The sequence below is a fragment of the Leptodactylus fuscus genome, chromosome 5, assembly GCF_031893055.1.
Source record: "Leptodactylus fuscus isolate aLepFus1 chromosome 5, aLepFus1.hap2, whole genome shotgun sequence".
In the NCBI taxonomy this organism is placed as follows: Eukaryota; Metazoa; Chordata; class Amphibia; order Anura; family Leptodactylidae; genus Leptodactylus; species Leptodactylus fuscus.
Window position 1 is genome coordinate 163,451,053 of NC_134269.1, and position 13,912 is coordinate 163,464,964.

General features: G+C 41.2%; 1 protein-coding gene across 3 annotated transcripts in view; it reads right to left on the bottom strand.

The window, feature by feature from the left end:
* Positions 1–834: 834 nt before the first annotated feature.
* Positions 835–13,912, bottom strand: part of UIMC1 (ubiquitin interaction motif containing 1) — a 92,016-nt gene continuing 78,938 nt past the window's right edge. For 2 of the 3 annotated variants that reach the window (XM_075274670.1, XM_075274671.1), the window contains exons 12-14: positions 13,339–13,408; positions 4,030–4,066; positions 835–1,346 (exon numbers count right to left, since the gene is read on the bottom strand). In XM_075274670.1, the coding sequence (XP_075130771.1) occupies positions 1,163–1,346; positions 4,030–4,066; positions 13,339–13,408 (291 nt within the window). In that variant the 3' untranslated portion in view covers positions 835–1,162. The remainder of the gene's footprint in view (positions 1,347–4,029; positions 4,067–13,338; positions 13,409–13,912) is intronic. The other variant, XR_012716120.1, reaches the window with a different exon arrangement.

Here is a 13,912-nt window from a genome sequence, read left to right on the forward strand (position 1 = left end):
TGTGTCCGGATTATAAAACCCGGTTTCGCGGCAGAGAGCATAAAACGCTCACCGCAGGACATCTTTCTCACCCATTCAAATGAATGGGTGAGAAAGACTCCTGCAGGTTTCCGTCTCCTGCTCTGTTTTATGCAGGAAACGGAAACCTGAAGTACGGAGAGCAGAACGCAGATGTGAACGAGCCCTAACTCATACTCCCCTCTCTCTCTCCTTCCTAGTTGCATCACTTGCAGCTCTGATGTCCGCCGGTGTTCCAAGCTCAGGCATGGGCAGTATGATCTTCTAGTTCTATGCTGCTTAGTAGATCATAGAACTACAAGAGCGTACTGTGCATGTGCATTACGCCATCTTGGATTTTGGAAGGAATAGTCATACTGCACATGTATACTTTTAATATTTTGTGAGATTTTAGTTGCAGCATGTGAATGACATCTGTAGGAATCTCATCCTTTATGCTGCTACTGTAGATTTAAACAGATTAGCTGTAGAAGTGTTTTGTTTTCAATTAGGATTTTTTCCTATCTAAAAATGCCTGAAAAAAACCCATAAACAAAGCCTGCTACACAGGAGCCCAAAATATTCAGCAAAAATAAGGACAGGGAGTAAAAAGGATTTGAAAAAAACCCTGATGTTTAAAGCATGTTGTTAACTGCCCAATTTCGGATTTACTAACACATGGTAATGTTTACATTTTGGGTGGAAGTCCTCTTTAAAGGAAGAGGTGCCAAGCTAGCAATATCTGCTCTAAGAGAAACATCCATGCACCAAATTGTTAACATAAAATTATAGAAGAAGTATACAATGGTGAAAAGAACACATTGTCATTTATTCCGTTCCATTCAGACTGACACATAGATAGTATATTTTCAGCAGAAAGTATAAATTTCATTGTGGACCATAAGGAAATAAAATATCACCATAAATTATATATTTACAATTGCAGGCACTTTACCAGGCAGAGTATTGCCTGACATTATAATTCATAATGAAAACACTCACAAAGATATATAGCTGCATTGATGATGGAAAAACATCACATCCTTCTGTGGAAAAGTCCTATGTTCTTGTGTACTACAGAATAGATACTGGTCTATATAAAGAACAGATTGTACATGTGCTGACATACAATATTTGGTCCTGAATTAATCATGTAGAGATGTAGTCACATCCTACGTCTCTTCCCCCGCCGACTTGCTCTTCTACTGTTTGGCTGGCGGCTGAATTGCTTCTTGAAGTCAACAAGGCAATCTGTGGCTTCTGAGATGGATACAAAGGATTTGATGGGAGAGTCGCTGAGGTTCAGAAGCTCAGAGGTTAAACTGTCATTATAGTCTTCTCTAGGTGGGCTGAACACAGGGGTGCAAACAAAGAACAACAATTTATGTACATGTATACAGTAAATATAGTTACGGTTGGTTAAGTAGATACATTTCTTTAGTGTTTGTGTCATATATTGACACTGTTTATGAGACCAATGTATTCTTTCTATGCATACCTCCTCACAGTGACTGGCTGCAGGATGCAGAACCACAGCGGCTAGCTGTCAATCATCATTGGTGGGGTCATAAACTATATTGAAGACCTAAGTTTTCCATGCCAGTCTTAATCATCTCTGCCCTACCTGAGTTTGCTCTTAATTTATGGTGTATCCTCCAGGGTCCGTGCATCTAAATAGAAATGTATACCAGTAGTCCTGTCCCAATCAGCCCCACACGTTCAGTGTATTCCTTGATAGCTCACAAGAACCAAAGGGTACAGTTTTTGTACAATTTTGGCTAATAGGAGAGTAGACCTGTGCACATACTATGGTGTCCTTACATAGTCCAGCATAGTCGGATGACAGATCAGCTTTATAGCAGGCACTGTGAGCTACATTTTATTTTCTCTCTCCATCCATCAGGTATCTGAAAGTTCTTTTCTTTTAAAATTCTTTTGATTGATTGATTCTTTGGATTTTGTATTAAAACGCAATTACAATTACAAGCAAATTCAAGCAATAGGACATGAACTGCCATTGAACGTAGGATAGTAATACTGCCAAAGCAAAACATGGAGAGTAGGTTAGAGATTAAATGTTTAATAACGGAGTCAAGAATCCAAGCACCTAATAGATAGTAAAGCATGGTGTATAGGTGTGGGTTGAGGAGCTGAAGGAATGTAATCTTAGAGTCTGCTTACTTTTTGGTAAGGGCTGGTTCACAACTGCGCCCGGGAGTCCGTTATGCAGGTTTCCGCTTCCTGCACAAAACAGAGCAGGAGACGGAAAAAGCTGCAGGACTCTTTCAAACCCATTCATTTGAATGGGTGAAAGGTGTCCGGCCGTGAGCGTTTTATGCTCTCCGCAGTGAAAACGTTTTTTTTTTTTTTTTTTAAACGGACACAGAGTCGGACATACAGTACTCTGTGTCCGGTTTAAAAAAAACTGTTTCGCCACGGAGAGAGCATAAAACACTCACCGGCACTCACGGCCGGACTCGGCATGACAGGTTTCCGTCTTCTGCATTCAGAAGACGGAAACCTGAGAACGGACTGCCGAACGCTAGTGTGAACCCAGCGTAAGGGGTAAGCTGTCCATGCCATATATAACAAACTTGTCTATAGTACTAATGGTCTGGCAGACTGCCTTTTGGAAACATTTAGGTGTTCTATGTCAGTATACCTTTATTTTCTATTGTTAATTGACTACACTTTTCAATACAACAAATCTCACAGTTTATTTTTATCATACTAAACTAAATGAGCAACTTGAGATTGCATATGTTGGAGCGCTACATACTACAAATGAAGGAGACCGGCAGAGTGCTGGAGTCACGGTATATCTCCCTCAGGTTTCTGACATGCGAGTAGTCCAGTGTGGGTCTTGAGTAGGCCTCAGCCCCGGTGTGGGTACTAGGCTCACTATTGGGCCATAGAAGGCTGCGGGGCCTGCACTTCAGAGCAGAGCAGATCCTGGAAGCGAAAGGAGGCGCCTGGGTCTGTCCTGAACCACTGATAGACTGGTGAGACCTAAGTCTGCTATTTGTTTGTTCGTGTGGCTGGTAGTAAGCCATACGTATATAGTTAGCCTTATACTGTTTAGCTAGTTTTCGGACAAGCAGGGTTTTGTTTGACATTTTTGTCTGAAGATAAGGCTGCATTTTGTGTTGCTTATTTTGTGCCTGACATGAAGGTTTATTTATTTTGCTGTTTTTCCAAATAAACCTGTTTGCACCAAATAATATGTCCCTGTGTCTGACTGGCTGGATCTGCATTAATGCGACTACTGAGCTACCTTCCCCACAGTACTTACAAACGCTTTATTTTACTTACTTATCATTGTCCCTATTACCAACTAATGAAAAAAAGAACTAAAATCACTTCAATTCACTCCTATTTAAAAAAAAATTAAAAAAATCCTATGTGTCTGACTAAAAAAGTAAAACATTTGGTGGTAAACTAAAAAAAAACAGGCTTTGGGGTCAGAATCTAGGACCAGTTTTGAGTGGAATCAGAAGTGAATAAAAGTTACAGATTCTGCCTTCAAAATAAAATAGTTACTTATTTTAATTATTTTTAATAACATTGTTTTAATATTATGAATTAGATGTATAGTTTATTGCAGATTTACTTTCATAGGAACTCTATCGCTAGCTTTATTCATGAATTACAGGATCTTTACTGCCTCTGACTAACCATGGCTGTCATTTATGAAGGAGTCAGACTGAGATAAAATAGAAGAGTTGGTCAGTAAAAAAAAAAAAAAAACTGGTTGAGAAAAGGTCAAGTTAGTAAATTAAAATAGTCACAAAATTTGGCACATATAATAAGCATAAAATGGACTTTCATTTTCTTTCAAACTTCAGTCTTTGGTGCAAAGCACATGTTCTTCCAACACTTTGGTATAAAAATCACCAGACTTAGTTAATAAATATATATGGAGACCTCTGCCATCAATAACAACTCCTAATGTATAAGGGCCATAGGACAATGATACCATACAGAAACTACAATAACTATATTGTATGTATAACGAGTTTGGATAGAGTTTACCTCAGACGGGAGGGTTCTGCAGTGGTACTGTTTGCTTCTGTAAAGTAAAACAAAAGTGTAAGAAATAATGTAAGACATTATACTGTGTTGTCAGTGCCAAATCTGCTTACAGAGGGCTTTTTCCATTTCCACAAATTCCAGTCCTTTGTATCATTTAATGTGCCCCCTCCATTTATTTCAGCACATTTGGGATTTCTTTCTCCAGTCCTCACCATTCCCAAACAATCAGTGCTGTTAGTTTGGTTCCTAAATTATTTAGCCTCTGTACTGTCAGGAGGGCGGGGTCAGGCAGGAGCAGACAAGGAGCAGTGATTCTGGGCTCTGACACTGGCTGCCTCTGATTCAAGATCTGAATCACACCCCCTGCCTGACATCACCCACCCAACAGTACAAAGTCAGGTGAGACATTTCTGAGTAATCATCACAGTTCATTTTGGTGCATGATATATTTATCAGGTACCAAAACTACCTACATTGATTGCTTGGAAATGGTGAGAGCTAGATTCCAGTGGAATCAGAGGATCGGCAAAGAAATGGAGTTGGTGGTCCTCTTTAAGATACCACCCTTCTACATATCTGTAAAGAACAAAATATTCCACCAGTTTATAAAATTATAAGAACAAAAGTTTATTAAGGGTATGTTTACATATACACGGTGGTGAGACTCACACCAGAGGGAAGACTCAAGTCAGAAAAGATCCTATTGTTTTCAATGTGATCTGTTCAGGCACCTCGTATAACTGATGTTACAAGTTACCTGCAACATTTTTCTGTCTGACTCTTTGACAGGTCAGGAGCAATACCTTATTGTAAAATATAAGGTGCCATATAAACACCAGTTGCCACCGTTCTGGCCAGGGCTGTAGCTGGCCATGGCTGGTAGGCTATATTCTTAGACTCTTTCATAACTGGCAGCAGGCCATGCTCAGACAGGAAAAAAATTGCTAAAAATAAAATATCATATACATACTAATCACTCTATTTTATAGTCAGAGTCAGTAACTATTTCCAACTACAACTCCACCCAAAACTGGCCCCAACTGATTCCACAGCCCTGGATCTGGCATCAGGATTCCTCTGGCTTTTCTGCACCATTCTGGAAGGAAATTACAACCGAGGACATTTACAGTCCTATGAAAAAGTTTGGGCACCCCTATTAATCTTAATCATTTTTAGTTCTAAATATTTTGGTGTTTATAGCCATTTCAGTTTGATATATCTAATAACTGATGGACACAGTAATATTTCAGGATTGAAATGAGGTTTATTGTACTAACAGAAAATGTGCAATATGCATTAAACCAAAATTTGACCGGTGCAAAAGTATGGGCACCTCAACAGAAAAGTGACATTAATATTTAGTAGATCCTCCTTTTGCAAAGATAACAGCCTCTAGTCGCTTCCTGTAGCTTTTAATCAGTTCCTGGATCCTGGATAAAGGTATTTTGGACAAACAATTCAAGTTCAGTTAAGTTAGATGGTCGCCGAGCATGGACAGCCCGCTTCAAATCATCCCACAGATGTTCAATGATATTCAGGTCTGGGGACTGGGATGGCCATTCCAGAACATTGTAATTGTTCCTCTGCATGAATGCCTGAGGATTTGGAGCGGTGTTTTGGATCATTGTCTTGCTGAAATATCCATCCCCGGCGTAACTTCAACTTCGTCACTGATTCTTGAACATTATTCTCAAGAATCTGCTGATACTGAGTGGAATCCATGCGACTCTCAACTTTAACAAGATTCCCGATGCCGGCATTGGCCACACAGCCCCAAAGCATGATGGAACCTCCACCAAATTTTACAGTGGGTAGCATGTGTTTTTCTTGGAATGCTGTTTCTTTTTGGACGCCATGCATAACGCCTTTTTTTATAACCAAACAACTCAATTTTTGTTTCCAAAATGAAGCTGCCTTGTCCAAATGTGCTTTTTCATACCTCAGGCAACTCTATTTGTGGCGTACGTGCAGAAACGGCTTCTTTCTCATCACTCTCCCATACAGCTTCTATTTGTGCAAAGTGCGCTGTATAGTTGACCGATGCACAGTGACACCATCTGCAGCAAGATGATGCTGCAGCTCTTTGGAGGTGGTCTGTGGATTGTCCTTGACTGTTCTCACCATTCTTCTTCTCTGCCTTTCTGATATTTTTCTTGGCCTGCCACTTCTGGGCTTAACAAGAACTGTCCCTGTGGTCTTCCATTTCCTTACTATGTTCCTCACAGTGGAAACTGACAGGTTAAATCTCTGAGACAACTTTTTGTATCCTTCCCCTGAACAACTATGTTGAACAATCTTTGTTTTCAGATCATTTGAGAGTTGTTTTGAGTAGCCCATGATGCCACTCTTCAGAGGAGATTCAAATAGGAGATCAACTTGCAATTGGCCACCTTAAATACCTTTTCTTATGATTGGATACATCTGGCTATGAAGTTCAAAGCTCACTGAGGTTACAAAACCAATTTTGTGCTTCAGTAAAAAGTAGTTAGGGGAATTCAAATCAATAAAATGATAAGGGTGCCCATACTTTTGCACCGGTCAAATTTTGGTTTAATGCATATTGCACATTTTCTGTTAGTACAATAAACCTCATTTCAATCCTGAAATATTACTGTGTCCATCAGTTATTAGATATATCAAACTGAAATGGCTGTTGCAAACACCAAAATATTTAGAACAAAAAATGATTAAGATTAATAGGGGTGCCCAAACTTTTTCATAGGACTGTATATGTGAATGGATTCTAAGGGGATGTTCACGCCCTGGGATTTCCATCCTAAATCCCAGGGAAACTGGACAGGGGACGGCTTGCAGGCGGTCAGCTTTAAAACCCATTCATTTGGATGGATTTTTAAAGGTAACCACCGTTATCCGTATGTAGGCTCTCCGCAGGGAAACCGTTTTTTTTTTTTTTTTGCAAGCACACAGTCGTACATGCAGGACTTTGTGTCCGTGCAAACCCCCCCAAAAACAAACAGTTTCCAGGCAGAGAGGCTGCATACGGACACTGGCGTTACCTTTAAAAACCCATTCAAATGAATGGGTTTTAAATCTGACTGTCGGCAAGCCATCCCCTGTCCAGTTTTTCCAGGGTTTATATATATTTCCTTGTTTTTCAGAATATAGCTGGAGCCAACAAACCCTGAAGTCGTATAGGCCACATGTGTCCACAGCAGACATCCTGCAGAGGAGGAGTATTTTTTTGCAGCAAAGTTTAGGCACAATTTTCCAGACAGCTAGCCTGGCTTTTGACCTTTGCATTGCAAACCACTCTGCGCTGCTTTCTTTTTTTTTCTGCAGTGTGTGTGAATGGGATCTGCTTGAATTCCACCCACTACACGTCTATTGTAGTTCACAGCAGGTTAGCCATTGTCGATTTCGCAGAGGCTAACAACCTGCTGTGAATGTACCATGTGTTCCCAGCCTCCATTACATTTTTTTTTTTTTTTTAAATATAAAAGAAGAAGGACAAATGGTTTAGAATGAAGCAAAAACAAAAAAAGAAGAAGCTGCACTCACCTCATTGGTCACCTGCTGCCACCGTCCTCTCTCAGAATTCCCTATGTGTGCAGACAGGATCGGGAAGTAAAATCCAGAATCCTGGTAAGTGGCGGGGGACCAGAACGTCAAGTATCACTTCTTTTTTTTTTTTTTTTTTTTTTTTTTTTTTAAACCTATCCGAGTCTGCTTCAATTTTTTTGCCCCCAAAACAACCCTTTAAGAGAGAAATCAGCAGGACTCACAGACTCTCTATCAGGGCTGGCAGCTTTGAAACAGCGCTTCACATGAAAATCCTGAATCAAATCATAGCCAATTACATGTCCCTGGGCTCAGCAGGTCCCTTCTATCTTATACTGCACTGAGTAGCATGGGGGACCTGACAGATTCACTTTAGCATCTAATTATCTATTATAGCCTATGCGATCCACGACTGTCACAGAACAAAAATTCTGGTTTTTCTGACAATACTGGAGGTATACAAGTAACTCCTCGGTCATGCAGGGGTAGGTTTAACCTGGTGAGCTCTTGTGATGGCTATGCAATACAAACTGGCGAGAAAGTGCAAGAAAGTCTGCGTACTTTTCCAACTAAGGGCTGGCTGTGCTATATCCCTGTTTGCCCTCAATAAAAGGGAAGAAAAGTCTGTTCATTAAGAAGTATTCACAGGGGAAATAGCTAGTAATGAGCGATTCTCTACTACATGCTCGTGGTCAAGGGTCTCCAAAATGAACACAAGACAAGTAGCACACACTGGCGATGCGTGGTTTTCTGTAAAATGAACAACAAAACTGAAAGTCTCATAGGGCATCTCATAAATATCCTTTACAATTCTCTGCACGCCAAGTTATGTTTTGATTGTGATGTAGAACATTTCCCGGGTGGATTTTCTCTCTGCTTTTTTATCACTGTTTGAACAATTTAGGAGTAAAACTGCGATGTAAAACTATTTACATGGTGCTGTGCGAGTCTTCTTGGGCTTTAATCTTAATCTACATACAAGGAGAGATTGTAACAGCTTTAGCTCTTACACAAGTATTTTGTTCCTGGGAAACCTTCTGCATACACCCTTATCGATTGTCTGCATGCTGTTGAGGCCTGCTGTGTAAACGTGTCTTTGAGTCAGTAACTATGGCCATTTTCTGGGATTTTAAGTAAATATGATGCAATTTTCTGCTATTTTTTTGTAATGTTGGTACAGAGACTCGAGAAAGGAAATGAGGTATTTTGCATATCAACCAATACCAAATTTCTACAGGGTACAGTCTGTCTCTGTGAAGTTTGGGGTGTCAATGCTTTGTGTGGCACACTTAGAGGGTACTGGGCAGCCAGCCTAATCTAATAGTAAGGACCACTGCATATAACTGTGTGACTGACACGTTCTAGAAGCCTTATCTATATGCAAGGATAACATTACCTAATGACTATCCACTTTCCTTCATAGATTTTAAAGGGGCTCTATCACTAGATATACGTGTTATGAGCCAAAGATATGTCTGAATAGCCTTTAAAAAGGCTATCCAGGTGCTTCTATTAGTTTGTAAAAAGAACACCCCCCCATTTTTCTTTCTTATCTCGGAAATCGATATTCAGATGAGCTTGATCGTGCACAGTGGGCGTCCCGTGCACCCCTTAGTATCATAGCCTCAGGACGCCCACCGCTCTTCCTTGTTCCTCCAAGCCCTCCTCCTTCTGCTTCTTCACCATAGTCGGCGGTTTCCATTAAAATAACGCGCATGTGCAGTAGTGCTTCCTCCAGCGCACTACTGCGCACACTCCAGCACCATTTTCCCTTAGAGAACATTGCAAGCAGGAGCTGGAGCATGTGCAGTAGCGCGCTGGAGGGAGCACTACCGCGCACGCACTTTATTTCAATAGAAATCACTAATGATGGAGGCGGTGAAGAAGCAAGAGGAGGAGGGCTTGGAGGCACAAGGAAGAGCGGTGGGCATCCAGAAGCTATAACGCTAAAGGGTGCACGGAATGCCCACCTTGCCCGATCAAGCTCATTTGCATATCGATTGCCAAGGTAAGAAACAAAAACGGGGGGGTCTTTTTATAAACTAATAACAGCTCCTGAGTAGCCTTTTTAAAGGCTATTCAGGCATATATTTAGCTCATAACACGTATATCTAGTGATAGAGCCCCTTTAAGCCCTTGTCGCAGGGCCCTCGATCCCGCTGTTTTCTGTTAGTATTCTATTTCTTTTGTGTATACCTACAAATATACAGCATCACTGGATTAATAAATAATAATAATACTAGTAATAACAGTATGTCACCATCTACATCATGGATGCAGGCCAAGAATTCTGCATCTAAGCAACCTACCTCATATGGCAATATTACGCGTCCGCCTGTTGTTGAGAACTGCTGTGTGGTCTTTGTACCAGACAGTAGGATCTTTCCTGTGATTTTACGTACTTTTCATTTCATGTTCTGTTATTTGTTAGCCTGTCACAGCATTTACCAGTGGGTATAGTCATACAATGGATTTTTCTGCCAGAAAAATCTAATACGGAATCCCCTACAGAAATTCAAGGCTAAGCTTTGACTTTCTGTTGCAGATTTGCAGTAACATACTATGGATTGGTGCACGAGTTTAGCCCCAGTGATGATTTCTAATCTGCGGCAGAAAAATCCACAATGGTATACGATAAATGGAGACATACTATATGCAACAGTAAAACCTGCTGCACAAAAAGCCAGCCACATCTTCGAGCGTAAATGCTAAACCCCCATTTACTGTCAATGTCTTGTACTCTACTGTAGATTTTAGGCCTGGAACTGTTTTGACTAATGAAGCAGATTTCCATCAGTCAATTTCAGTGTCATAGACCTGAGGGTTATAGTTAACCATTGTAACACTGTTCGATTGCTAACAATAATCTATATGTCTATGCATCTTCAGCTAAAAAGAAACTTTGGTTGCATAATACCAATGCAGCACAGAAATATTACAAGTAATCATTGTGCATGTGGATACATTACTATATGCAATAGGATCAAACTTAGAGTCAGATGTAGAGTCAGACATTTTATAGCTGTGCATCTGCAAGGCGACAAGTGATAGAAACGGTTTTTAGGTTCATGAAATCTGTGGTGATCTGACATCAGGAACCCTGTCAATCAGGCCTGTTGCATTTGAGCGACTTTGGTCCATGTTAAAGGGGTTCTCCAGCTAAAAATATTAATTACCTAATTAATAACTAACATAAGATCTGTAGTGTCAGATACCAAACACCCCCACAGATCAGCTGTTCTCAGCAGCTAATACACACAGAATGCAGGAAGCAGACAGCTCTATTCCACATGTAGTGGCAAACTAAACAAATGAATGGGAGCCAAGTTGCAATGACTCGGTTTAGCCACTACATAGAAAACTGCGCTGTTTGCTTCCTGCTCCATTCTCTGTGCATCAGCTGCTCAGAACAGTTGATCAGTGGGGGATACCGGGTGTCAGTCCCTTACTAATTTGATATTGCTCAATATTTTCAGCCGAGAAACCCCTTTTAAAATGTAGAAGAGTAAGAGGGAGAACCTATTTTACTCCTCCTCAGCTAAACTCCTGTAATGAAAGTTCTACTAGTATATAACAGAAGATAGCCTAGTAAAACTATATTCAAGAAAGTCAATTAACCCATTTGTAATAAAGTTAAATTTCTATCTCATGGGTTCCTGCTTCTGAACAGACAGGAAAACCTTTGGAACATAACTGGGATGACATTAGATGTACACAAGCATCATGTGAGTGACTGATGACAGCCTAGGTTTGTCCATGACCAACATACAACAGGATCAAATAATCCAACCTATCAAGAGGTCTCCCTGAAATCAGCATGGCTGCTATAGAGAGATCTGATATTTATGGAAAGCTAAAAGAGAGTCTGTAAGCAGGAAAATTGGCAAAAAATCCATAACAATACCTTGCAGGGTTGCTTCATACTTTCCAAAGATGTCTTTCTTGTTCTTCATTTCAGCTCCAGTTTCATGAAAATCTGAATTTTTTTCTTATGCAAATTACACAAAAATGGCTTTACGGGTATGTCCTCACCTGCTGGAGCTTCTCTCTTACTGCACCCCAGCTCTGTCCCCCCATTGCGAGAGCGAAGGCCTGACAGGAGAAGAAACTCCCCTAAAGACCTTTTCAGCTAATTGGCATAAGAGGAAAATGCTGATTTTCATAAAAATGGAGCTGCAACACAGAACAAGAAAACATATTTGGAAAGTGTAGAAACTGCCCTACAAGGTACATTAGATCATTAGTTTGATACTGATTTTTCTGACCGACTCCCTTTATAGGCTAAGTATACATGTGTAACCAATTTTTCATAATAGAAGAGGGATTTCCCACTCAAGAGATTTATTTTAAAGAAATGCTTAAATTTATTCATCACGTGGTAATATTCACATGTAAGCGATTAATTACTCTACATCAGGGGTGCCCAATACGTCGATTGCGATCTACTGGTCGATCGCAAAGAATGTATGGGTCGATCGCGGGATGCAGCCAGGGATCCCCGGTGTCTGCTTGTTCACAGTGCAGGCTGAGAGTCGACTCTCAGCCTGCGCTGTGAACAAGCACTCCGGACACTTGCAGGCCGGGCAGCAGCAGCTCCGGGGGATGACGTGCTCCCCCCTCTTAGGGATGGAGGGAGCCGGGGTGCTACTTGTTCACAGCGCAGGCTGAGAGTCATCTCCGGACACTGGCAGGCGGGGCTGCCGCAGCCCCAGCCTGCCAGTGTCCAGAGATAACTCTCAGCCTGCGCTGTGAACAAGCACTCCAGACACTTGCAGGCCGGGCAGCAGCAGCTCCGAGGGATGACGTGCTCCCCCCTCTTAGGGATGGAGGGAGCCGGGGTGCTGCTTCTTCACAGCGCAGGCTGAGAGTCATCTCCGGACACTTGCAGGCGGGGCTGCCGCAGCCCCAGCCTGCCAGTGTCCAGAGATAACTCTCAGCCTGCGCTGTGAAAAAGCAGACACTGGGGATTCCTGGGCGGCCACAGAACGCTGCTGTCTCCTGCTCTCACGCTTCGCGCCGACCCTGCCCACAAGCCCGGCCCTGGTCCCGCCCACAAGAAGTGGGTAGTAGATCTTTTGCCTTGGTCAGTTTAGGAAGTAGCTCACATGCTGAAAAAGTGTGAACACCCCTGCTCTAGATGAATATTACCACGTGTAATGAATAAATACAAGCATTTCTTTAAAACAAATCTCTTGAGTGGGAACCCCTTCTTCTACTGTAGGATACGGCTGGGACTCTATTTCTACACTTACAGTGGCGTGCAGCCTACACTCTGTAACATAACATTTTTTTTATAATGATCCCAATGAATCTAAATGAAAAATTAAGCAACTAGGTAATAGGCCATAGGCTTTAATGCTATCATACGTTGTCCATAGGATCACCCTTGCAGCCATTGTCAGGTAAATGGAGCTCCTGACATTTAGCAAGAAGCAGTGGACACATAGAAGAGCATAGGATTGCCTGATCAGGCTACGCAGTTTGTTTGTTGTCTGTTGCCATGAAGATGCATAATTTACATAGAAAATGAATAAAGAAAACAGAGAATTATTAATCAACACCTATTGCAAAATTTTTCATTTATATGCACTGAGACATTAGAAAAAAAAAATGTTTGCAAAAGGTGTACATAGCCATTAACAGCATCACTACAGTGACGGGAAGCCACTGCAGGTTTCAATGGCTAAATAAAAGAACAGGGCTTCAGTCTGTAGTTTAATTCTCCTTCCTAAATGCGATTCACAACTCATTTTACACTCTGTCATACATCCTAGACGTTACACTTCATACCTGCCAAAGAGGATGATTCTGACTGCTCCAGCATGCTTAGAAGCCTGCAATTAGGTGCTGGGTATTCCCTCTGAAAATCAAGGATAGACAGCTGTCAAAATCCATGGTGTAGACAGACTACCTGCTTAAGGATAAACTGCAGAACAATACTATTAAGGAAAACACAAACACATACAGCGTTTTGTAAAAGTTTTCATTCCCCTTGCACTTTTTCAGATTTTGTCAAAATTTTAATCAAATAAAAATCTGAAAAGTGTGACATGCAAAAGTATTCAGCCCCCTGTACTCTGATAAGCCTAAATAAAATCCAGTGCAATCAACTGTCTTCACAAGTCACTTAATGAGTTAATAGAGTCCAGCTGTGTCTAATTCATTCTCAGTATAAAGACACCTGTTCTGTAAAGGCCTCAGTGGTCAGTGAACAAACAGCATCATGTAGACCAAGGAACTCACCTGACAGGTCAGAGATAAAGTTGTGGAGAAATTTAAAGCAAAGTTAGGTTATAAAACCATATTCCAAGATTGGAGCATCCCAAGGAGTACAGTTCAATCCATCATCCAAAAATGGAAAAAG